Consider the following 27,472-nt stretch of genomic DNA (forward strand, 5'->3'; position numbering starts at 1 on the left):
GATGAGTTGTAGGGGTTTAATGGCACAGGCAGGGAGCCCAGCCAACAGCGAGTTGCAGTAATCCAGACGGGAGATGACAAGTGCCTGGATTAGGACCTGCGCCGCTTCCTGTGTGAGGCAGGGTCGTACTCTGCGGATGTTGTAGAGCATGAACCTACAGGAACGGGCCACCGCCTTGATGTTAGTTGAGAACGACAGGGTGTTGTCCAGGATCACGCCAAGGTTCTTAGCGCTCTGGGAGGAGGACACAATGGAGTTGTCAACCGTGATGGCGAGATCATGGAACGGGCAGTCCTTCCCCGGGAGGAAGAGCAGCTCCGTCTTGCCGAGGTTCAGCTTGAGGTGGTGATCCGTCATCCACACTGATATGTCTGCCAGACATGCAGAGATGCGATTCGCCACCTGGTCATCAGAAGGGGGAAAGGAGAAGATTAATTGTGTGTCGTCTGCATAGCAATGATAGGAGAGACCATGTGAGGTTATGACAGAGCCAAGTGACTTGGTGTATAGCGAGAATAGGAGAGGGCCTAGAACAGAGCCCTGGGGACACCAGTGGTGAGAGCGCGTGGTGAGGAGACAGATTCTCGCCACGCCACCTGGTAGGAGCGACCTGTCAGGTAGGACGCAATCCAAGCGTGGGCCGCGCCGGAGATGCCCAACTTGGAGAGGGTGGAGAGGAGGATCTGATGGTTCACAGTATCGAAGGCAGCCGATAGATCTAGAAGGATGAGAGCAGAGGAGAGAGAGTTAGCTTTAGCAGTGTGGAGCGCCTCCGTGATACAGAGGAGAGCAGTCTCAGTTGAATGACTAGTCTTGAAACCTGACTGATTTGGATCAAGAAGGTCATTCAGAGAGAGATAGCGGGAGAGCTGGCCAAGGACGGCACGTTCAAGAGTTTTGGAGAGAAAAGAAAGAAGGGATACTGGTCTGTAGTTGTTGACATCGGAGGGATCGAGTGTAGGTTTTTTCAGAAGGGGTGCAACTCTCGCTCTCTTGAAAACGGAAGGGACGTAGCCAGCGGTCAGGGATGAGTTGATGAGCGAGGTGAGGTAAGGGAGAAGGTCTCCGGAAATGGTCTGGAGAAGAGAGGAGGGGATAGGGTCAAACGGGCAGGTTGTTGGGCGGCCGGCCGTCACAAGACGCGAGATTTCATCTGGAGAGAGAGGGGAGAAAGAGGTCAGAGCACAGGGTAGGGCAGTGTGAGCAGAACCAGCGGTGTCGTTTGACTTAGCAAACGAGGATCGGATGTCGTCGACCTTCTTTTCAAAATGGTTGACGAAGTCATCTGCAGAGAGGGAGGAGGGGGGAGGAGGATTCAGGAGGGAGGAGAAGGTGGCAAAGAGCTTCCTAGGGTTAGAGGCAGATGCTTGGAATTTAGAGTGGTAGAAAGTGGCTTTAGCAGCAGAGACAGAGGAGGAAAATGTAGAGAGGAGGGAGTGAAAGGATGCCAGGTCCGCAGGGAGGCGAGTTTTCCTCCATTTCCGCTCGGCTGCCCGGAGCCCTGTTCTGTGAGCTCGCAATGAGTCATCGAGCCACGGAGCGGGAGGGGAGGACCGAGCCGGCCTGGAGGATAGGGGACATAGAGAGTCAAAGGATGCAGAGAGGGAGGAGAGGATGGTTGAGGAGGCAGAATCAGGAGATAGGTTGGAGAAGGTTTGAGCAGAGGGAAGAGATGATAGGATGGAAGAGGAGAGAGTAGCGGGGGAGAGAGAGCGAAGGTTGGGACGGCGCGATACCATCCGAGTAGGGGCAGTGTGGGAGGTGTTGGATGAGAGCGAGAGGGAAAAGGATACAAGGTAGTGGTCGGAGACTTGGAGGGGAGTTGCAATGAGGTTAGTGGAAGAACAGCATCTAGTAAAGATGAGGTCGAGCGTATTGCCTGCCTTGTGAGTAGGGGGAAGGTGAGAGGGTGAGGTCAAAAGAGGAGAGGAGTGGAAAGAAGGAGGCAGAGAGGAATGAGTCAAAGGTAGACGTGGGGAGGTTAAAGTCGCCCAGAACTGTGAGAGGTGAGCCGTCCTCAGGAAAGGAGCTTATCAAGGCATCAAGCTCATTGATGAACTCTCCGAGGGAACCTGGAGGGCGATAAATGATAAGGATGTTAAGCTTGAAAGGGCTGGTAACTGTGACAGCATGGAATTCAAAGGAGGCGATAGACAGATGGGTAAGGGGAGAAAGAGAGAATGACCACTTGGGAGAGATGAGGATCCCGGTGCCACCACCCCGCTGACCAGAAGCTCTCGGGTGTGCGAGAACACGTGGGCGGACGAAGAGAGAGCAGTAGGAGTAGCAGTGTTGTCTGTGGTGATCCATGTTTCCGTCAGTGCCAAGAAGTCGAGGGACTGGAGGGAGGCATAGGCTGAGATGAACTCTGCCTTGTTGGCCGCAGATCGGCAGTTCCAGAGGCTACCGGAGACCTGGAACTCCACGTGGGTCGTGCGCGCTGGGACCACCAGATTAGGGTGGCCGCGGCCACGCGGTGTGGAGCGTTTGTATGGTCTGTGCAGAGAGGAGAGAACAGGGATAGACAGACACATAGTTGACAGGCTACAGATGAGGCTACGCTAATGCAAAGGAGATTGGAATGACAAGTGGACTACACGTCTCGAATGTTCAGAAAGTTAAGCTTACGTAGCAAGAATCTTATTGACTAAAATGATTAAAATGATACAGTACAGAATGGGTCACAAGGTTAAGATCTGTATGAAAGATACCTATAATACATAGCAGACAGTATCTGCTGTGTCAACAGTTTTCATTGTATAGACCAGTGTCTGGCCCTCCGACTCCAAACTGGAACCATCTCTCCCTGGTACGGTATAAACAGAAAACATTAACCCATGCTCTGGAATGATCTTTAGGTGTTATCACCCAAACAACATGGTAAATCTCCTGTCAGTGTTATCTCCCAGAGGCCCATCCTCAGGAGAACACACACACAATAGTTAAGAATAGTCTATTCTGTTGAAATAAAAACAACCATTTGATGCAATAAAAGTATTAGAACATAATCTTGCACTTTTGCCACCACACTGGATAATATGTGTGAAATGCTTGATAATGTAAATGATATCAAAAGAGCTATATTTTCTGGGGGATTTAAATATTGACTGACTCTCATCAAGCTTCCCACTCAATTTAAAAAAAACTGTAACCAGTGGCTGCAACTTGGTTCAGGTTGTCAGTCAACCTACCAGAGTATTTACAAACAGCACAGGAATGAAATCATCAAGATGTATTGATCACATCTTTACTAATGCTGCAGAAATTTGCTTTAAAGCAGTATCCAAATCCATAGGATGTAGGGATCACAATATAGTAGCCATATCTAGGAAAACCAAAGTTCCAAAGGCTGGGCCTAATTTAGTGCATAAGAGGTCATACAATAAGTTTTGTAGGGATTCGTATGTTTATGATGTAAAGAATATTTGCTGGTCTGTGGGGTGTAATGAGGGCAACTAGATGCTAAACTTGACACATTTATGAAATTGCTCATTCCAGTTACTAATAAGTACACGGCCATTAAGAAAATGACTGTAAAACCTGTTAAATCCCCTTGGATTGATGAGGAATTGAAAAATTGTATGGTTTAGAGCAGTGGTTCCCAAACATTTTATAGTCCCGTACCCCTTCAAACATTCAACCTCCAGCTGCGTATCCCCTCTAGCACCAGGGTCAGTGCACTCTCAAATGTTGTTTTTTGAACCATCATTGTAAGCCTGTCACACACACACACCATTCGATACATTTATTAAACATAAGAATGAGTGTGAGTTTTTGTCACAACCCGGCTTGTGGGAAGTGACAAAGAGCTCTTATAGGACCAGGGCACAAATAATAATGTAATAATAATCAATCATTTTGCTCTTTATTTAGCCATCTTACATATAAATCTTTATTTGTTTATCAAAAATTGTGAATAACTCACAACAGGTTAATGAGAAGGGTGTGCTTGAAACGATGCACATAACTCTGCAATGTTCGGTTGTATTGGAGAGAATCTCAGTCTTAAATTATTTTCCACACACAGTCTGTGCCTGTATTTAGTTTCATGCTAGTGAGCGCTGAGAATCCACTCTCACATAGGTACGTGGTTGCAAAGGGCATCAGTGTCTTAACAGCGTGATTTGCCAAGGCAGGATACTCTGAGCGCAGCCCAATCCAGAAATCTGGCAGTGGTTTCTGATTAAATAACATTTTCACAGAACCGCTTGTTGCAATTTCGATTAGGCTCTCTTGTTCAGATATCAGTAAGTCGACTAGAGGCAGGGCATGAAAGATATAACGAATCCAGTTGTTTGTATAATTCGTTTCGGGAAAGTACTTGAGTAATTGCGCACCCAACTCACCCGGGTGCTTCGCTATATCACATTTGACATTGTCCGTAAGCTTGAGTTAATTTGCACACAAATGGAAAGACCTGTGTATTTCCTTGTTAATGTAGACAGAGAAGAGCTCCAACTTCTTAATCATAGCCTCAATTTTGTTCCGCACATGGAATATAGTTGCGGAGAGTCCCTGTAATCCTAGATTCAGATCATTCAGGCGAGAAAAAACATCACCCAGATAGGCCAGTCGTGTGAGAAACTCATCATCATGCAAGCTGTTAGACAAGTGAAAATGATGGTCAGTAAATTAAACTTTAAGCTTGTCTCTCAATTAAAAAAAAAACATGTCAATACTTTTCCCCTTGATAACCAGCGCACTTCTGTGTGTTGTAAAAGCGTTACATGGTCGCTGCCCGTATCATTGCATAGTGCAGAAAATAAACAAGAGTTCAGGGGCCCTGCTTTAAAAAAATGAACCATTTTCACTGTGGTGTCCAAAAAGTCTTTCAAGCTGTCAGGCATTCCTTTGGCAGCAAGAGCCTCTTGGTGGATCCTGCAGTGTACCCAAGTGACATGGGAGCAACTGCTTGCACGAGCGTTACCACTCCACTATGTCTCCCTGTCATGACTTTTGCGCCATCAGTACAGATACCAACCCTTCTTGACCATCAAAGTCTATTTGATGTCACAAAGCTGTCCAGTACTTTAAAAAATATACTCTCCTGTTGTCCTGGTTTCCAGAAGACGATGTCTTTCTTAATTGACCCCCCATAAAGGTAACAGGCATATACCAGGAGCTGTGCCAGGCCCACCACATCTGTTGACTCATCCAGCTTTATTGCCTAAGATTCACTGGTTTGTATGCGAAGCAGTAATTATTTCAAAACATCTCCTGCCATGTCACTGATGCGTCGTGAAACAGTGTTGTTTGATGAAGGCATTGTCTGTATAATTTTTGGGGCTTTTTCCCCCAGCATTGTCCCAGCCATATCCGCGGCAGCAGGAAGAATTAAGCCCTCCACAATAGTTTGGGGCATGCATGTCCTAGCCACTCAGTTGCTCACCATATAAGATGCTTCTAGCCCCTTCTTATGAATGATATCTGTTGCTTTTTTACATGTCTTACTACTCAAAAGTCATCTTAATTCTTGCTCAAAAAACTCCTGTGGCTTATTTTTCAAATGGGCATGTTTTGTTTCTAAATGTCTGCGGAAGGGTGAGGGTTTCATCGAGTTGTGAGATAGTACTTTTGCACCTTTAACACACTGTGGCTGAGGAAAGCACTACTCCCAATATACAGTGGGGAGAACAAGTATTTGATACACTGCCGATTTTGCATGTTTTCCTACTTACAAAGCATGTAGAGGTCTGCAATTTTTAGCATAGGTACACTTCAACTGTGACAGACATAATCTAAAACAAAAATCCAGAAAATCACATTGTATGATTTTTAAGAAACTAATTTGCATTTTCTTGCATGACATAAGTATTTGATCACCTACTAACCAGTAAGAATTCCGGCTCTCACAGACCTGTTCGTTTTTCTTTAAGAAGCCCTCCAGTTCTCCACTCATTACCTGTTTGAACTGCACCTGGTTGAACTCGTTACCTGTATAAAAGACACCTGTCCACACACTCAATCAAACAGACTCCAACCTCTCCACAATGGCCAAGACCAGAAAGCTGTGTAAGGACATCAGGGATAAAATTGTAGACTTGCACAAGGATGGGATGGGCTACAGGACAGATAGGCAAGCAGCTTGGTGAGAAGGCAACAACTGTCGGCGCAATTATTAGAAAATGGAAGAAGTTCAAGATAATGGTCAATCACCCTTGGTATTGGGCTCCATGCAAGATCTCACCTCGTAGGGCATAAATGATCATGAGGAAGGTGAGGTATCAGCCCAGAACTACACTGCAGGACCTGGTCAATGGCCTGTAGAGAGCTGGGACCACAGTCTCAAAGAAAACCATTAGTAACACACTACGCCATCATGGATTAAAATCCTGCAGCGCACGCAAGGTCCCCCTGCTCAAGCCAGCGCATGTCCAGGTCCATCTGAAGTTTGCCAATGACCATCTGGATGATCCAGAGGAGAAATGGGAGAAAGTCATGTGGTCTGATGAGACAAAAATAGAGCCTTTTGGTCTAAACTCCTCTCACCGTGTTTGGAGGAAGAAGAAGGATGAGTACAACCCCAAGAACACCATCCCAACCGTGAAGCATGGAGGTGGAAACATCATTCTTTGGGGATGCCTTTCTGCAAAGGGGACAGGATGACTGCACCGTATTGAGGGGAGGATGGATGGGGCCATGTATTGTGAGATCTTGGCCAACAACCTCCTTCCCTCAGTAAGAGCATTGAAGATGGGTCGTGGCTGGGTCTTCCAGCATGACAATGACCCGAAACACACAGCCAGGGCAACTAAGGAGTGTCTCCGTAAGAAGCATCTCAAGGTCCTGGAGTAGCCTAGCCAGTCTCCAGACCTGAACCCAATAGAAAATCTTTGGAGGGAGCTGAAAGTCCATATTGCCCAGCGACAGCTCCGAAACCTGAAGGATCTGGAGAAGGTCTGTATGGAGGAGTGGGCCAAAATCCCTGCTGCAGTGTGTGCAAACCTGGTCAAGAACTACAGGAAACGTATGATCTCTGTAATTGCAAACAAAGGTTTCTGTACCAAATATTAAGTTCTGCTTTTCTGATGTATCAAATACTTATGTCATGCAATAAAATGCAAATTAATTCCTTAAAAATCATACAATGTGATTTTCTGGATTTTTGTTTTAAATTCCGTCTGTCACAGTTGAAGTGTACCTGTGATAAAAATGACAGACTACATGCTTTGTAAGTAGGAAAACCTGCAAAATCAGCAGTGTATCAAATACTTGTTCTCCCCACTGTAAGTTAACCCCAAATCAATGTAGTTCTCATCATATTTGCTCCTCTTCGATGGTCTAACGTCCAAGTCTGTTGTTCGGTGCTTTCCCGGGTAAGGTGGCAGTAGCTCTTCGGCTGCATCAGATTCACAACTGTCAGTGTCCATGCTAGCTAGGGTAACAACAAATGTAGAATTACTGATGCTAGCTTTGCATGTACTCATGGAAGCAGAACAACTTGTGTCGTCGACAGGTGCAGGTGTAGTACTTCTGGTAGTAGCAGTACTACCTGTAGAACTGGTATGTGTCTCTATGGACGCAGACCTTACTTTATTTAACCATTTATTAATTTTCGATCAAACGGAATGAGCAGCAGCTACATTTGGCTACATATGGACAATTAGTGGAATTCCCGCGAGAGAGTAATGGTTAATGTGATTGGATATTAATTATTTGACTAGGCTACCTGTACTTCACATTGTGTTGTTATTTCACTGAACACTAGATGGTTTAATTTGATTTTTGGCAGGGAAATGAGGCTAATCAGGCAAGAAAAAAACCTTACCCAAATGTATAGCCCCGTTGGAAAATATAAATGGAATGTTTGAAAATGTGAAAAAAAAAATCACATTTTTATTTGGCGTACTGCAATTTGGGAATACCTGGTTTAGAGGGATGAGGCAAAAGGTATGGCAAATAAGTCTGGCAGCCCAACTGATTGGCAAACATACTGTAAATTAAGAAATCATGTGACTAAACTGAATAAAAAGAAAAATAACCTATACTATGATAAAAACAAAAATAAATTATATAAAGAATGATAGTAAAAAGCTTTGGAGCACCTTAAATGAAATTTTGGGAAAAAAGGCAAACTCAACTCCATCATTCACGGAAACAGATGGCTCATTCATCACAAAACCCACTGATATTGCCAACTACTTTAATGACCTTTTCATTGGCAAGATAAGCAAACTTCGGTATGACATGCCAGCAACAAACGCTAACACTACACATCCAAGTATATCTGACCAAATTATGAAAGACAAGAATTGTACTTTTGAATTCCGTAAAGTCCGTTTGAATGAGGTGAAAAAATTATTGTTGCCTATCAATAATGACAAGCCACCGGGGTCAATCTGGATGTAAAATTAATATTAATATTGCCACTCTTATTTGCCACATCTTCAATTTAAGCCTACTAGAAAGTGTGTGCCCTCAGGCATGGAGGGAAGCTAGTCATTCCGCTACCTAAGAATAGTAAAGAACCCTTTACTAGCTCAAATAGCCAACCAATCAGCCTGTTACCAACCCTTAGTAAACTTCTGGAAAACAAATTGTTTGACCAGATGCAATGCTATTTCACAGTAAACAAATTGACAACAGACTTTCAGCACGCTTATAGGGAAGGACACTCAGCAAAGCACAGCACTTACACAAATGACTGAAGATTGTCTGAAAGAAATTGATGATAAAATTATTGTGGGGGCTGTCTTGCTAGACTTCAGTGCAGCTTTCGACATTATCGATTATAGTCTACTGCCTAAAAAATTTATGTTTTATGGCTTTACACCCCCTGTTATAATGTGGATAAATGGTTACTTGTCTAACAGAACAGGGTGTTTTTTTTACTCTTTATTCAGTTTTACACACATAAGACAACACAAAACAATATAAATAATATACAACTACAAAAAAATAAAAAAAGACTAGCTATAAAGATACCGTACTTTAGACAAGTTAAACACTCCAGGCAGAAGGCTACAAAGGTTAAAGTGCAATCTGTAGTACAGGGACAGAGTCACCATTGTTCCTGTAAACAGACAAGGGATATGGGTGGAGAAATGTAACCACTCACACTCACAGACAGTCATGGCCACAGACCGACCATCCACTGGACCAAAAATAAAGTTTACAATGTTTTTCTTATGTAGGTGTAAACAAAATAAAAAACAGCGCAAAACAAGCTCACATTTTAGTCTCTGACAGGGCAAGATGAACAAGGCATCCACACCAAGAAATGCTCATCCAACCCTTAAGTCACAGGGGTGTCAGATACAGAGTTATTTTTGTTTTAATAAGAATGCCATAGGTGTAAATTCTTCTTCTAAACAGTCAGGGAGTCGGTATCAATTGAAGGCATATTCAGACCATTAAATAATCCATCAGCAAAGGGTATTGAGGAGATTCAGAGGTGTATAGCTCAGAGTAAAATTGTTTGAATCGATCATTTATTTATTTATGTATAACTGTGGTAGTACCAGACAGGGTTCTTATTGGTGGAATTAAACGTGAGGCCTCAGATTTACAGATATGATGTGCAAGGGGTTTACTGGCTTTGTCACCTTATTCATACACTCTGTATCGAGCTTGTTAGATTAATTGTTCACCTTGTCTGGTAGAAAGCTCATCAAATTCAGATTGGAGTACCTGGCATTCTTTATGTACAGTTGAAGTTGGAAGTTTGCATGCACTTAGTTTGGAGTCATTAAAACTCGTTTTTCAACCACTCCACAAATTTCTTGTTAACAAACTATAGGTTTGGCAAGTCGGTTAGAACATCTACTCTGTGCATGATACAAGTAAATTGTCCAACAATTGTTTACAGACAGAGTATTTCACTTATAATTCACTGTATCACAATTCCAGTGGGTCAGAAGTTTACATACACTAAGTTGACTGTGCCTTTAAACAGCTTGGAAAATTCCCGAAAATGATGTCATGGCTTTAGAAGCTTCTGACATGCTATTTGACATCATTTGAGTCAATTAGAGGTGTACCTGTGGATGTATTTCAAGGCCTACCTTCAAACTCAGTACCTCTTTGCTTGACATCATGGGAAAATCAAAAGAAATCAGCCAAGACCTCCACAAGTCTGGTTCATCCTTGGCAGCAATTTCCAAATGCCTGAAGGCACCATCTGTATAAACAATAGTACGCAAGTATAAACACCATGGGACCACGAAGCTGTCATACAGCTCAGGAAGGAGACGTGTTCTGTCTCCTAGAGATGAACGTACTTTGGTGCGAAAAGTGCAAATCAATCCCAGAACAACAGCAAAGGACCTTGTGAAGATGCTGGAGGAAACGAGTACAAAAGTATCTATATCCACAGTAAAACTGAGTCCTATATCGACATAACCTGAAAGGCCGCTCAGCAAGGAAGAAGCCACTGCTCCAAAACCACCATAAAAAAGACAGACTACAGTTTGCAACTGCACATGAGGACAAAGATTGTACTTTTTGGACAAATGTCCTCTGGTCTGATGAAACAAAAATAAAACTGTTTGGCCATAATGACCATTGTTATGTTTGGAGGAAAAAGGGGGAGGCTTGCAAGCCGAAGAACACCATCCCAACTGTGAAGCACAGGGTGGCAGCGCTTTGCTGCAGGAGGGACTGGTGCACTTCACACAATAGATGACATCATGAGGGAGGAAAATTATGTGGATATATTGAAGCAACATCTCAAGACATCAGTCAGGAAGTTAAAGCTTGGTCGCAGATGGGTCTTCCAAATGGACAATGACTTCAAGCATACTTCCAAAGTTGTGGCAAAATGGCTTAAGGACAACAAAGTCAAGGTGTGGTCAGAACTAAAAAAGCGTGTGCGATCAAGGAGGCCTTACGATCCTGACTCAGTTACACCAGCACTGTCAGGAGGAATGGGCCCAAATCCATCCAACTTATTGTGGGAAGCTTCTGGAAGGCTACCCGAAACGTTTGACCCAAGTTAAACAATTTAAAGGCAATGCTACCAAATACTAATTGAGTGTATGTAAACTTCTGACCACTGGGATTGTGAAATAAATAAAAGCTGAAATAAATCATTCTACTATTATTCTGACATTTCACATTCTTAAAATGAAGTGGTGATCCTAACTGACCTAAGACAGGGCATTTTTACTATGATTAAATGTCATGAATTGTGAAAAACGGAGTTTAAATGTATTTGGCTAAGGTGTATGTAAACTTCTGACTTCAAGTGTAGATCAGAGGAAGGATCTGTAGCATACTTCTCTTCCAATGTTGCTATGGCTTCACCCAGGTCTCAACGCTGCTGAGAGCGACCTTTGATTTTGTTGGCTGTATAAGAAATTATTTGGCCACCTAGGCATGCTTTGAGAGACTTCCATGTGGAAGAGCAGGACATAATTGAATTAATTTCCAGGAATAAGGTGATTTCAGAAGAAATTAAATTGACAAACTCCTTACCTGAGAGTAAAATGGGGTTAAAACGCCATTGATAACACAGGAGCTTACTGGGGAAACTGTAGGTCAAGCACTAATGGTGAATGGTCAGAAATAAATCAAATCCAATATTATTTGTCACATACACATGGTTAGCAGATGTTAATGCGAGTGTAGCGAAATGCTTGTGCTTCTAGTTCCGACAATGCAGTAATAACCAACAAGTAATCTAGCTAACAATTCCAAAACTACTACCTTATAGACACAAGTGTAAGGGGATAAAGAATATGTACATAAAGATATATGAATGAGTGATGGTACAGAGCGGCATGGGCAAGATATTGAGTGCAGTATATACATATGAGATGAGTATGTAAGCAAAGTGGCATAGTTAAAGTGGCTAGTGATACATGTATTACATAAAGATGCAGTAGATGATATAGAGTACAGTATATACATATACATATGAGATGAATAATGTATGGTATGTAAACATTATATTAGGTAGCATTGTTTAAAGTGGCTAGTGATATATTTTACATCATTTCCCATCCATTCCCATTATTAAAGTGGCTGGAGTTGAGTCAGTGTGTTGGCAGCAGCCACTCAATGTTAGTGGTGGCTGTTTAACAGTCTGATGGCCTTGAGATAGAAGCTGTTTTTCAGTCTCTCGGTCCCAGCTTTGATGCACCTGTACTGACCTCGCCTTCTGGATGATAGTGGGGTGAACAGGCAGTGGCTCAGGTGGTTGTTGATAACAATACTCTCATAAGTACTCCTCCGAAGGTTAGGCAGAAGCTACAAAGGGAGTAGATGTATCAACTAAAATGGCAGTACCTCTTGATTTACTATGAAAGTTAGAGTGGAACAGTTGACCAACCCAGTCCCTACGCATCCTAAAGTGCTCACCAGTCCTCAAGTGAGTCTCTAGTAGAAAATTTGCATTCAAACCCTTTACGTGTGTCAGCACCCTCTTACGCTTCACAGGGTTGTTAGCCCCTTTGATGTTCCACGAAATGTACTTGGACGTATTAATTTGGCCAACCTGAGCACTCACCATTATACAACCCTGTCATTAGAGCATAGTGTGGAAAAGCAATGAATGCCCAAAAACCCCAGTATAACTTGTCTCCGAGTAATAATGTACAGTGTAAAATACTTGGAAAAGTACATGAAAAAAAACTAAAAAGAAGACAGAATGACAACATTAGAACTGACCAATTCCCCCCAACCACCTCCCCACATCCCAGACAATACCTCCCCAAACAAGGTAGAAGCCTAAATAGGATATGTTCTCTTCACACAGTATGTCTGTGAGAGTGCAGTGTTAAACCCAAACCCACAGTCCTGCTCTTTAAAGTCGCGTTTTGTGTTAGTGGATCAAGCAGCAAAAAGAGAGAAAAAATAAATTGTGAATCCCGTGTGCAATTGAAGTTAGAAAAGCACCACTTGTAGATGGATATAATTATATTCCCAGTCTTATAACAGGCATTGAGAGAGAAAATAAATTAAATGTATCAAGGCTCTCAACCAAAAAACTATTTTGATGTAAGCAAATTGTGGTAAGATGACAAAATATATATATATATAAGACAACTTTACAGCCAGGACCAAAAAAACGACGTATGTGCAACGGTGAAAGTTTGCTGGGCATAAATGACGTTCAAAACCTTTGACATTGACGTGAAGACCCCCCAAAACGTGTAGCCTCGGAACATTTACTGTTTACTGGGTTAGTACAAACATATGCAGTAAACAAATAACCAAAGATATTTTGAGTCACTGAGACATTATGTAAACAAACTGAATATGTGAATTAGACAGCATGGAAACAAAGGAGTTAAATAAACCCTTAATACAATTAAATTAAAATGCTTGTAAGGCAAGCACACTAGATGATCAAAATATTAGTTCACGTCAAATAAGCCAAATTAGTACGTTATAACTCAACATAGTTGTACCACAGGTGGGCTACTTACTTACTATCCACAGTTCACAAGCAACAGTTGCTGATCTATGGGCAAGTTCAAGACTTCTTGATGGGACGTTGAATGTGAGCCATAGCCTCATCCGGAGAATCAAAGGTGTAGTCGTTACCATCATGAGAAAGCCATAGAAGGCTGGGAATCGCAGTCCATACTTCACACCTGGAAGGTCCCGTAGCAGTCATTTGGCCTGCCCGAAATCTGCACGCTGCCTGGACACAGTGGGGGGAGTAGTCCTGGTAGATAGAGAAGATCTGTCCTTGAAAGCTCAGAGGAGTATTGCGGGCTCGTAGGAGAAAGCCATAGATGGCTGTGCACTCGAAGAATGCACTCGAAGAATGATGTCACGGGGTCTGTCATCATCCCGGGGCTTTGGGCGCAGTGACCGGTGGGCACGATCAATCAGGGGCTTCTCATCCATGGCAAGAACATGCTTCAGCAGCCCAGATACAAAACATGTGGCGCGAGACATTTCTGCTGACTCTGGGACCGATACCAGTCTTAGGTTATTGCAACGAGAGAAACACTCTTAACTCACACAACTCTCCTGTACCTTTTTCAGATCTGAAGCCAGGCATTTTACGTAAGCACCCAGGGAGGTAGTTAGGTCTGAGACACTGGTAGCAGAAGTCTCCAGTGCTGCAGTCCGCGTTGTTTTGGGTGATGTGATTGCTGGCACCGTCACCGTCTCGTTCAGCAGGATGGTTAGATCTGCTTTTAAAGTATCAGAAACCTCCCGTATTTCAACTATCTCAGAGCGTAGTAGTTTGATGGCCTCAAGAATGTTCATTCCAGGCCAAGCCGCACCCCCTGGGTAAAGTATGAGTCTCCGGGCCCTCAGACTCAGGAGAGGATGGTGATAAGAGTGCGTCTTGTAGTCCGAGTTTTCTCAAAGTCATGTTTTTGGCCTTATGTTTCGTCGACATGCTGACATTGGAAAGCAAAGTGGTCTTGCGTTTTACGGAAAGCGATCACCAAACTAATATTTGTAAATAGAGACGATTTTGCTGCAAAATACACATAATAATAATAATAATAATAAATGCCATTTAGCAGACGCTTTTATCCAAAGCAACTTACAGTCATGTGTGCATACATTCTACGTACATAAACTGTAAGAATACTGCAGTAGCAAACGGAAAACACGTCGGTCGCACATTGCGCCCCTAGTAGCCCCCCAGAGGGTGTTTTTTAATAGAAGCCTCTCAAACATAATCCAGTTAGAATCAGGAATTGTTGTTTTGTTTAGGCCCCTTACTTTTTTCAATCTTTACTAACGACATGCCACTGGCTTTGAGTAAAGCCAGTGTGTCTATGTATGCGGATGACTTAACACTATATACGTCAGCTACTACAGAAACTGAAATGACTGCAACACTTAACAAAGAGCTGCATTTAGTTTCAAAATGGGTAGCAAGGAATAAGTTAGTCCTAAATATTTACAAAACTAAAAGCATTGTATTTGGGACAAATCATTCACTAAACCCTAAACCTCAACTACATCTCTTAATGAATATTGTGGAAATTTAGCAAGTTGAGGTGACTAAACTGCTTGGAGTAACACCGGATTGTACACTGTCATATCTGTCCATAATAAAGCATTACTCTGCCTTCTTAACAACACTATCAACAAGGCAGGTCCTACAGACCTAAGTTTTGTCACACCTAGACTACTGTTCAGTAGTGTGGTCAGGTGCCACAAAGAGGGACTATTGAAAAAGACAGTTGGCTCAGGACAGGGCAGCACGGCTGGCCCTTAAAAGTACACAGAGAGCTAACAATAATGACATGCAAGTCAATCTCACATGGCTAAAAGTGGAAGAGAGATTGACTTCATCACTACTTGTTTTTGTAAGAGGTGTTGACAAGCTGAATGTACCCAGCTGTTTGTTTAAAATACTTGCACACAGCTCGGACAGCCATACCCCACAAGACATGCCACCAGAGGTCTTTTCACAGTCCCCAAGTCCAGAACAGACTGAAAGGCGCACAGTACTACATAGAGACATGACTACATGGAGCTCTATTCCACATCAGGCAACTGATGTAAGCAGTAGAATCAGATTTTTTTTTAACAGGAAAAAATACAATTTATGGAACAATGGGAACTGTGAAGAGACACACAGAAAGGTACAGACACATGCATACATAGTGATATTGTTGTATGGTAGTATTCAACATTTTGTATTGTAGATATGTAGTGGTGTAATAATGTTATGTGATGTCCTGTTTCATCTTTTGTTTTATATGTAATGTAGGTGCTTTAACATGTTTGTACCCTAGGAAGAGTAGCTGCTGCCTTGGCAACTCATCCCAAACCATCTCAATTGGGTTGAGGTTGGGTGATTGTGGAGGCCAGGTCATCTGATGGAACACCATCACTCTTGTTCTTGGTCAAATAGCCCTTACACAGCCTGGAAGTGTGTGTTGGGTCATTGTCCTGTTGAAAAACAAATGATAGTCCCACTAAGCACAAACCAGATGGGATGGCGTATCGCTGCAGAATGCTGTGGTAGCCATGCTGGTTAAGTGTGCCTTGAATACCAAATAAATCACTGAGTGTCACCAGCAAAGCACCCCCACACCATCACACCTCCTCCTCTATGCTTCATGGTGGGAACCACACATACGGAGATCATCCGTTCACCTACTCTGCGTCTCACAAAGACACGGCTGTTGAAACCAAAAATCTAAAATTTAGACTCATCAGACCAAAGGACAGATTTCCACTGGTCTAATGTCCATTGCTTGTGTTTCTCGGCCCAAGCAAGTCTCTTATTCTTATTGGTGTCCTTTAGTAGTGGTTTCTTTGCAGCAATTTGACCATGAAGGCCTGATTGACACAGTCTCCTCCGAGCGGTTGATGTTGAGATGTGTCTGTTACTTGAGCTCTGTGAAGCATTTATTTGGGCTGCAATCTGAGGTGCAGTTAGCTCTAATAAACTTGACTGACCTTCTGATGTCTTAAAGTAATGATGGACTGTAATTTCTCTTTGCTTATTTGAGCTGTTCTTGCCATAATATGGACTTGTTTTTCCCCCCAAATAGGGCTATCTTCTGTATTCCACCTTTACCTTGTCACATCACAACTGATTGGCTCAAACGCATTAAGAAGGAAAGATATTCCACAAATTAACTTTTAACAAGGCACACCTGTTAATTGAAATGCATTCTCCAGGTGACTACCTCATGAAGCTGGTTGAGAGAATGCCAAAAGTGTGCAAAGCTGTCATCAAGGCAAAGGGTGGCTACTTTGAAGAATCTCAAATTAATCAAATATAACACTTTTACACTTTTTTGGTTACTACATGATTCCATATGTGTTATTTCATAGTTTCGATGTCGTCACTATTATTCTACAATGTACAAAATAGTACAAAATAGTACAAATAAAGAAGAACCCTTAATGAGTATGTGTGGCTCTTAATCTCCACCTCTCCTCTGACCTCAGGTATCGCTCTAAGCAACGGTCTCATGTGGAAGAGCCAGAGAAAGTTTGCTCATACCCACCTGCGATACTTCGGAGAAGGGAAGAAGGGACTGGAGCACTACATCCAGCTGGAGAGTAACTTCCTGTGTGAGGCCTTCAGAGAGGAGCAGGGTATGTATATGGTACAGTATATGTAGGGTTAGTGTTACTGCTTTTTATTTTATAGAAATAACAACACTGCACTGTAGACATACACCGGACATGTACTGTACACATTCCTGTCATAACATTGTGAGAACACACTTGATACTTGCACACTCTATCAATATATCATGTCAACTGTGTCCCCTATAGAATAAGTGTAACCTTCATGTGCCTTTGGTCCACTTATACTTTACTTACTACTACTACTACTAATAATAATAATAATAAATAATAATAAAGTCACATGCAGGACAACAGTTGATGAGAGAATCCATCCACGCTTTGCATAGCCAGTATGTGTTACTTTCAGGGGGAGGGTTCAACCCCCATTACATCCTGAACAACGCGGTGGGGAACATTATCTCTTCTGTGGTGTTCGGCCATCGCTTCGAGTACAGCGATGAAAACTTCCAGAAGCTCCTACGCTTGGACAACGAGGTTGTGATATTATCCGGCACTGCTCGGGCTCAGGTGGGTGTCAAGTTATTAGCTGGTCAATGGTCTTAACTCCATCAGATGGGATGTTAAACTTAGAGCCTAGCTCTCAGTTGTCAGAGCTCATGTCCCTGTCCCTCGCAAAACTATTTTGGGGAATTACCTGAAAAATCCTATCCTTTTATCATAACTATTATGCACATACAGTATAAACAGGAAAATAAACATAACTGTTCTCCTGTAGTTTTATCTGTATGTGTAACTCTGTCCCTCCCTGTCCCAGCTGTATGATGCCTTCCCACACATCATGAAATACCTGCCTGGTCCCCACCAGACCATCCACTCCAACTACCAACAGATCACCGACTTCCTGCGGGCAGAGATAGAGAAGCATCAGGAGGATTGGGATCCAGAGGACCCCCGGGACTACATAGACACATACCTCACAGAGATTAACAAGGTAAGGTACCAGAATAGTAGCCAACACTAAGACAAATGTCAAAGACACACATCACGTGAATGTTGCAAACCACTTCTACCAGACAGACAAGTCATGTTTTGTATTATTTTGACACATTCCAATCCACCTTCTCCTTAAACATTCTCAGAGGAAGGAGGACCCTAAAGCTGGCTTCAACACAGAGACTCTGGTGGTGTGTACTCTGGACCTGATCGAGGCTGGGATGGAGTCCGCTGCCACCACCTTACGCTGGGCAATGGTCTACATGATGAACTACCCAGAGATACAGGGTGAGTCAACTCTTCCACAGCACCACTGAGTTTGATTGATCAATTGATTGATCCCTTCTCCTTTATCCCTCCAGAGAAGGTCCAGGCTGAGATAGACAGAGTGATAGGACAGTCCCGCCAGCCCACCACGGCTGACAGACCCAACATGCCCTTCACTGACGCTGTCATCCATGAGACACAGAGGATAGGAAACGTTGTGCCGCTGGGTTTCCCCAAGATGGCCAGCAAAGACGCGAAACTTGGGGGATATTTCATACCCAAGGTGAGATACAGCATTAACAGTCATGAGTCCCTCCATGTGTCAAGTGAATGATACTTGTCACTGAATTTTTGTGACATTCAGCTCTCAAGGCTAGTAGAATACAAACAATAGCTACCAAAATCCATGGATGATTTGTACAGTTAGTCATTAATGTACCAACTTAACCATATGGCTGCTACAACTGATAATAGGCTATAGTCCTGCTCTGCACATTGCTGGGCAGGTGGGCAGTCTGTGAGTTACAATATCTCTGTGCTATTCAGGGGACGGTTGTCACCACCAACCTGTCTTCGGTGCTGTTTGACAAAGACGAGTGGGAAACTCCAAACACTTTCAACCCAGAGCACTTCCTGGATTCTGAAGGACAGTTCAGAAGGAGAGATGCCTTCCTGCCTTTCTCAGCAGGTGATACAACAGACTACCCGTACAACATGTATTGTTTGTTGCTCAGGTTATGATCTCTGTGGGTTGTGTTTTCATGTTTTTATTACAAACTTGTGTGATGAGTAACCTTGCCTGTGACCGGAAAACTTAACATTAAGATTAAGAGCTCTTTATGGGTCAATTGGACAGAAGGTCCAACTGAAATTTGACATCTGCTTTTATCAGAACTCGTCCGAAAGACACACGTATACAGGTTTTTTGGAGAGGTGGGGGGCTTCCACACTGAGTGCCCAGGGAGCTGTTGTTTTGGGGGGTTAAGTGCATTGCTCAGGGTTACAACGGTAGGCAATAGCATCTAGGATTTGATACCAGCTACTCTCCTGTTGCCAGCTCACTTCCGGACAGATTTTGTTCAGTTGAACCCTCCGGTTGCTGGCTCGCCTCTCAAACCACTTGGATATCTGCCACTCCTGAGCTTTTGACAAATGATCCGGGTTCAAACCCAGTCAGTCACATATCTTTCTCCTTCAGGTAAGCGTGTGTGTCTCCTCAGATGAAATGTGTGTGTGTCTCTCCAGGTAAGCGTGCGTGTGCGGGGGAGCATCTGGCTCGTATGGAACTGTTCCTGTTCTTCTCCTCCTTGCTCCAGCGTTTCTCCTTGTCTCCGGTCCCTGGAGCCATGCCCAGTTTGGAGGGTGTCCTGGGGTTCACTCACTCCCCAGCAGAGTTCCTGATCCGAGCCCTGCCACGGTGACCACATCCTCACATTGACCATTTCCCCCTCACTCTGATCAAAACATAGAGCATCACATGATGTCTCCAAACTGGCTGGCTGGAAGAAGCAGGAAACAGCTGTGAGTGTTGCGATTCACTGGACAGGGAGAAGTAGACTACAGGATATAATTACTGTGTATTTTATTGATTCAACTACAGGTAACTGCAATTTACGGAGCACTCAATACTGAACCAATAGCAATTTACTAATGCAGATTTACTGAAATTACACATTTTCCAGGTCCAATTATAGATTCTATCAATATACGTTCTGAACATAATGTTCTTGGTGTCTTTAACATTTTTACACTTTTGAACAGAATATTGATTTCCCTGTCATACAACTGTGTACTTTGTATCAAATAAAGATATGCAAAGGTGAATGACTTAAGGTTGATTTGAAAGCAGTGACCTGTGTTTAGTTATGGTCAGTAGGGGAAAGTGGGGAAATCGGGTTAGTTGAACCACCCCATGTTTCTAGGAAACCATATACAAAATGAATCGTTTGACCAAATATTTACAGTGGCTTCAGAAAGTATTTACACCACTTGACTTTTTCCACATTTTGTTGTGTTACAGCCTGAATTTAAAATATTTTGTGTTACTGATCTACACACAATACCCCAGAATGTCAAAAGTGGAATTATGTTTTTAGAATGTTTTACAAATTTGCTAAGCCTAAATAAGTTCAGGAGTAAACATTTGCTTAACAAGTCACAAAATAAGTTGCATGGCCTCACCCTGTGTGCAATAATAGTGTTTAACATGATTTGTTAATGACTACCCCATCTCTGTAACCCACACATACAGTTATGTAAGTTCCTTCAGTGTAGCAGTGAATCTCAGACACGGGAGGTATGTGGCAGGGTCTACAGTCAATCACGGACAACAAAAGAAAAACCAGCCCCGTTGCGGACCACCATGTCTTGCTCCCAGACAAACTAAACAACTTCTTTGCTCGCTTTGAGGACAATATAGTGCCACTGACCAGGCATGCTACCAAAACCTTCGGGCTCTCCTTCACTGCAGCCAATGTGAATAAAACATTTAAACGTGTTAACCCTCGCAAGGCTGCAGGCCCAGACAACATCCTTAGCCGCGTCCTCAGAGCATGCGCAGACCAGCTGGCTGGTGTGTTTACGGACATATTCAATCAATCCTTATCCCAGTCTGCTGTTCCTACATGCTTCAAGAGGGCCACCATTGTTCCTGTTCCCAAGAAAGCTAAGGTAACTGAGCTAAACGACTACCGCCCCGTAGCACTCACTTCCGTCATCATGAAGTGCTTTGAGAGACTAGTCAAGGACCATATCACCTCCACCCTACCTGACACTCTAGACCCACTCCAATTTGCTGTCCGCCCCAATAGGTCCACAGACTACGCAATCACACTGCACACTGCCCTAACCCATTTGGACAAGAGGAATACCTATGTAAGAATGCTGTTCATTGACTACAGCTCAGCATTTAACACCATAGTACCCTCCAAACTCGTCCTTAAGCTCGAGACCCTGGGTCTACACCCTGCCCTGTGTAACTGGGTCCTGGACTTCCTGACGGGCCACCCCCAGGTGGTGAGGGTAGGTAACAACATCTCCACCCCAATGATCCTCAATACTGGGGCCCCACAATGGTGCGTTCTCAGCCCTCTCCTGTACTCCCTGTTCACCCATGACTAGGTGGCCATGCACACCTCCAACTCAATCATCAAGTTTGGAAACAACACTACAGTGGTAGGCTTGATTACCAACAACAATGAGACGGCCTACAGGGAGGAGGTGAGGGCCCTCAGAGTGTGGTGTGAAGAAAATAACCTCTCACTCAATGTCAACAAAACAAAGGAGATGATCGTGGACTTCAGGAAACAGCAGAAGGAGCAGCCCCCTATCCACATCGACGGGACAGTAGTGGAGAGGCCGGAAAGTTTTAAGTTCCTCGGCTTGCACACAACTAATATCAGTAGCATTGTCAAAGCTGTACAAAGAAAGTTGCCAAACAAGCACACATACCAAACGATGTGTTTACAATACCGCGTTGGTGAAAATAGACAAAATCATTAGGGTGAGGCACATGAGCTACTAACAGCTTACTACACAACATACACTTAGTATTACTTTCTTAGCTACAGTATACATTTCTCCCTTGCATATTACATCAGCCGCGAGACTATTTGTTCTTTAGTGGATGGTCAGGGGGACAGAACATAATTAGAAATCATTTGTAGACTGCACACTGATCGCAAGAATGCCAATAATGTTGACTAAAACATGATCATTTCTATCCTTGCTCACATTTGTATTCGATCACATCTCCCCATTATGCGTGGGAATATTTGGGAATTCTTCAATTAAAAATCACTTGGATCCAGGGGTTAAAGCCCCCCCAAAAATCCCTCGACTGAAATTGATCTCAGATGGATTGTCTGAGGCCAAGTTAACCTCCCCTTGTGTAAGAAAGTCTTGACCATCAAGCTGTTAGGAAAAGACAACCATTTTGTTAGAACCCCTCTGAATCAGAGTGAGAGGTGCGGAGGGCTGCCTTAATCGACATCCACATCTTCAGAGCCCGGGGAACAGTGGGTTAACTGCATTACTCAGGAGCAGAACAACAGATTTTTACCTTGCCAGCTCTAGGTTTCGTTCAAGCAACCTTTTGGTGACTGGCCCAACACTCCTCCCCGCCAGGCTACCTGCCGCTCTCTACAGATGTTAGAAATAATGTCAAACTATTTACAGTGTGTTATGCATGTTTTCATGTTCATTTGTGTACCAGTCTAATTTAAGTGTTTGAACCTGTAACGTGGCTGCATGGGATTTGTTTAGATTTGAATCAGGTGTGGTTTCGTTGCATCCAATGGTAGCGTCCACGATAAGGTAACGCAATCAGCCACTTGTTGATTTGACAGCTGTAATACAGTTCCACCTCCAACAATGTCAAAACAACACTATGTGGATGTCAATCTGATTTCATCTAGTCTATGCTGGTCCTAACCCTCAATTTATCCTATCCTAACTTCATCCTAAACCTCAATTTAATGCGCCAAGCGATGATAGTTAGAGCAGTACTTCAGGGCCATTACACACCCTGAGATACATCTGAATTCACCTCTACCACATTTACCTTTGGGCCAGAGCTTGTGCTGATCAACAAAGCTAATGATGGTGATACAAGTCTGTTCAATGACCTGAGATTACATAAAGTGTTTAAAAGAGCATCAGTTTCTATGTAGGTAGTGTGGAAGGACCACCAGAGGGCAGGCTGGGTTCATGGATAGTAGCCCAACAAGGCATGGGAGACAAGGTAACCAGAGGCAATTAAGCACAGCTGACGGTACTAATGACATACTCTCTTTCCCCTATAAGAGAGAGAATGGAACCAGCAGAGAAGGGGGAAACTATATCTGGAAGATGGCCACCGAGAGAGAGAGAAGCTGTGCTGAAAGAACCACTAAGACGGTGACAAACCCGTGATTTATGTTTGTTGTAGTTTAAAGATAATCCTATTGTGTTCTTGTTTCATCTGGAGAAGAAGTGTGTTTTTCCTTGGAAGATTTTTCATTGAATATGTTAGAATGTTTTTGTTGACAAAATGCCCTCAATAGAGAACTGTGTTCAATCAAGAACCTACTCCTGACTCGTTTATTCCACCTTCCCGCTTTAGAGTGACGCCTAATTACTTGGTACGCTCACAGTAGTGAAAGGGGTGGCAGGGTAGCCTAGTGGTTAGTGTTAAGACTAGTAACCGTGAAGGTTGCAAGTTCAAACCCCCGAGCTGACAAGGTACAAATCTGGTTCTGCCCCCGAACAGGCAGTTAACCCACTGTTCCTAGGCCGTCATTGAAAATAAGAATTTGTTCTTAACTGACTTGCCAGGTTAAAAAAGGAGTAAGGAATGTAAACAGAGGGTTAGCTTCCAACTGCAATGTAAACAATCTCTACATTAGCATTTCTATACAGAGTTTAGATCTAGAATCCTATTCTGAAACAATAACAAAGCAGTCACCCTACCTCGGTTTTGGTAGAAAGCTGAGGGATGTGCCTGGAGAAATGCGACCACTCTCAATTTCATAGACAGAGCTATGGATGCAGCGACTCGCCATACATAGTTTTAATCATGTTTTGAGGCTATACAGTGTTTGCTTAAATTTACATTGTTTACAAACGTTGGAGTAAAACAAGCTTATATTTTGTGTTCTCGTGGGGTACGACAGTTGAACTAAACTCATGAGGCATTTGGAAGTTATATTCTTCAAGAATCAATGGGTATACATTTATACATCCATATATGGATGTAGCAACTAAGGATTCTAGCTTTAAATGTAGTCTAATATGCTGATTAGACCGGGCGTGCGTGTGCCATCACAAGCATGTTGATTTTATCCACCCACACCAGACGCAATCAGGTTGAAATATCAAAGCAAACTCTGAACCATCTATATTAATTTGGGGACAGGTCGAAAAACATTAACCATTTATGGCAATTTAGCTAGCTAGCTTGCTGTTGCTAGCTAATTTGTCCTGGGATATAAACATTGGGTTGTTATTTTACCTGAAATGCACAAGGTTATATGGCGGTTGGCAACCAACTTTAAAGGCGCATTACCACCACCAACTGGGCTGGAGTGTGGAGCTCAGTTCATCTTTCAATTACCGACATATGCTCCTAAAAACCAATGAGGGGACGGGAGAGGCAGGACTTGCAGCGCATCAATCATCACAAATAGAACCAAGTTCTATTTTAGCGCCTGACTATGCAGACCCTCGTTGATGTGCGCAAGCAGTGTTGGTGCATGAATAAATAACGTGTACATTTATTTTGCAACGTGGGTGGTGTGGTCAGCATGTAAGCCAGTACAGTAGTGTCAATATACTAATAACTGAAAGAGTAGCCTGAGTAAGTTATACAAGTAAGTTTGCTTTTCTGAATTTTTTCGGTTTGTGCACTCAAAAACAATATAAATGTGGATCAAAGGAAATGTGAGCAATGACAACATGTGTTGTGGAGAATCACTTTGTTTTGATTAGAAAGTGAGTAAAAATCTAAATATGGACACAGGATGACACGGGTTTCTCAACCCATAACACTAATTCAACAGCACTTAGAAAAAGACATTTGTGTTTATTCTTTGCAATACATGAAAACCAAAGGCTTATTTTTCATTTCATAATTCACACTTCCTTATCTTTCCACTAACACAATCAATGAGTACTATCTGAACAGCTTTGTCGCAATCTCATTGCCTAGTGCTGCGCTGATCTCTGTATACATGGTATTGTATATGTGAATAATCAGTAGATGTACAAGTACCATCCACTGCAAGAGAACCTAAATAGCCATCACTAGCCAGCTACCACCCGGTTACTCATCTCTGCACCTTAGAGGCTGCTACCATATGGAATCACTGGTCACTTTAATAAAATGGAACATTAGTCACTTTCATAATGTTTACATACTGTTTCACTTATTTCCTTACAGTTGAAGTCGGAAAGGTACGTACACTTAGGTTGGAGTCATTAAAATGCGTTTTTCAACCACTCCACAAATTTCTTGTTAAAAAACTATAGTTTTGGCAAGTCAGTTGGGACATCTACTTTGTGCATAACACAAGTAATTTTTCAAAAATGGTTTACAGACAGATTATTTCACTGTATCACAATTCCAGTGGGTCAGAATTTTACATACACTAAATTGACTGTGCCTTTAAACAGCTTGGAAAATTCCAGAAAAGGATGTCATAGCTGTAGAAGCTTCTGATAAGCTAATTGACATAATTTGAGTCAATTGGAGGTGTACCTGTGGATATATTTCAAGGCCTACCTTCAAACTATGTGCCTCTTTGCTTGACATCACAGGGAAATCAAAAGAAATCAGCCAAGACCTCAGAAACAAAGTTGTAGACCACAAGTCTGGTTCATCCTTGGAAGCAATTTCCAAATGCCTGAAGGTACCACGTTCATCTGTACAAACAATAGTACGCAAGTATAAACACCATGGGACCACGCAGCCGTCATACCACTCAGGAAGGAGACGTGTTCCATCTCCTAGAGATGAATGTACTTTGGTGCGAAAAGTGCAAATCAATCCCAGAACAACAGCAAAGGACCTTGTGAAGATGCTGGAGGAAACAAGTACAAAAGTATCTATATCCACAGTTATACGAGTCCTATATCGACATAACATGAAAGGCCACGGAGCAAGGAAGAAGCCACTGCTCCAAAACCGCCATAAAATAGCCAGACTACAGTTTGCCACTGCAGATGGGGACAAAGATTGTACTTTTTGGAGAAATGTCTTCTGGTCTGATGAAACAAAAATAGAACTGTTTGGCCATAATGTCATTATGTTTGGAGGAAAAGGGGGAGGCTTGCAAGCCGAAGAACACCATCCCAACCGTGAAGCACGGGGGTGACAGCATCATGTTGTGGGGGTGCTTTGCTGTAGAAGGGACTGGTGCACTTCACAATACAGATGGCATCATGAGGGAGGAAAATTATGTGGATATCTTGAAGCAACATCTCAAGACATCCGTCAGGAAGTTAAAGTTTGGTCGCAAATGGTCTTCCAAATGGACAATGACCCCAAGCATACTTCCAAAGTTGTGGCAAAATGGCAAAAAAAGGACAACAAAGTCAAGGTATTGGAGTGGCCATCACAAAGCCCTGACCTCAATCCCATAGAAAATTTGTGGGCAGAACTGAAAAAGTGTGTGCGAGCAAAGAGGCCTACAAACCTGACTCAGTTACACCAGCGCTGTTAGGAGGAATAGGCCAACATTCACCCAACTTATTGTTGGAATGTTGTGGAAGGCTACCCTAAACATTTGACCCAAGTTAAACAATTTAAAGGTAACGCTACCAAATACGAATTGAGTGTATGTAAAATTATGACCCGCTTGGAATGGGATGAAAGAACTAAATTTCTCTACTATTATTCTGACATTTCACATTCTTAAGATAAAGTGGTAATCCTAACTGACCTAAGACCTTTTACTAGGATTAAATGTTAGGAATTGTGAAGAACTGAGTTTAAATGTGTTTGGCTAAGGTGTATGTAAACTTCCGACTTCAACTGTATATACATCTACTGTATTTTAGTCAGTGTCACTGACATTGCTCGTCCCAGTATTTATATATTTCTTAATTCCATTATTTTACTTTAAGATGTGTGTATTGTTATATACTACTGCACTGTTGGAGCTAGGAACACAAGCATTTTTCTACACCCACTATAACATCTGCTAAATATGTGTATGTGATCAATAAAATGTGATTTGACCTAGAGGCACGAGTCCAGATACCACATTGTTTTACTGGAATATCACATTTCCCACAAAAGAGCAAATCCAACATCTAGCTAACTGCTAGCTTTGAGCTATGTTAAGCTTCACTACAAGGCTAGGAATCCAAACCAGTAGGGATTGTAGAAAATGATCAAATCAATTGATAGCTATTTTACAGAGCTTTTCATGTTTCATTCAGAGATCCCAGTGCACCCTAGAGGGCCAACATGCCCAAACACATTTGTAAGAAATTAAAAAGTTGTCACTGCGTTTTTGTTTCATCAGAGAGGAACAATATTTCATCTAGGAGCTTGTTTCACAAATGCAGATTAAATACATCCAGGACTAGGTTTAATTCTGGTTTAGTTCATCCACATTTCAATATTTCATAGCACAACAATAACAAATTGGGGGTGTGTGAAAGCAGTTCTAAAATCCCACTCTGGTGTTGGAACCCTGATTACAGTAGTGCTGTATAGATTATTATACTGTTGATGCCCTGATTACAGTAGTGCTGTATAGATTATTATACTGTTGATGCCCTGATTACAGTAGTGCTGTATAGATTATTATACTGT

At 42.7% G+C, this 27,472-nt stretch overlaps 1 protein-coding gene across 2 annotated transcripts in view; it reads left to right on the forward strand.

Moving 5' to 3' along the window:
- LOC124037800 (cytochrome P450 2J2-like) overlaps nt 1–19,998 on the forward strand; it is a 32,446-nt gene extending 12,448 nt beyond the window's left edge. The window contains exons 3-9 of one of the 2 annotated variants that reach the window (XM_046352873.1): nt 16,828–16,977; nt 17,321–17,481; nt 17,729–17,905; nt 18,054–18,195; nt 18,270–18,457; nt 18,721–18,862; nt 19,420–19,998. In XM_046352873.1, the coding sequence (XP_046208829.1) occupies nt 16,828–16,977; nt 17,321–17,481; nt 17,729–17,905; nt 18,054–18,195; nt 18,270–18,457; nt 18,721–18,862; nt 19,420–19,595 (1,136 nt within the window). In that variant the 3' untranslated portion in view covers nt 19,596–19,998. Of the gene's footprint in view, nt 1–16,827; nt 16,978–17,320; nt 17,482–17,728; nt 17,906–18,053; nt 18,196–18,269; nt 18,458–18,720; nt 18,863–19,231; nt 19,387–19,419 lie in introns of those variants that run through there. The other variant, XM_046352874.1, reaches the window with a different exon arrangement.
- The last annotated feature ends 7,474 nt before the right edge of the window (nt 19,999–27,472 follow it).

This window comes from Oncorhynchus gorbuscha, linkage group LG06 (assembly GCF_021184085.1).
Source record: "Oncorhynchus gorbuscha isolate QuinsamMale2020 ecotype Even-year linkage group LG06, OgorEven_v1.0, whole genome shotgun sequence".
Lineage (NCBI taxonomy): Eukaryota > Metazoa > Chordata > Actinopteri > Salmoniformes > Salmonidae > Oncorhynchus > Oncorhynchus gorbuscha.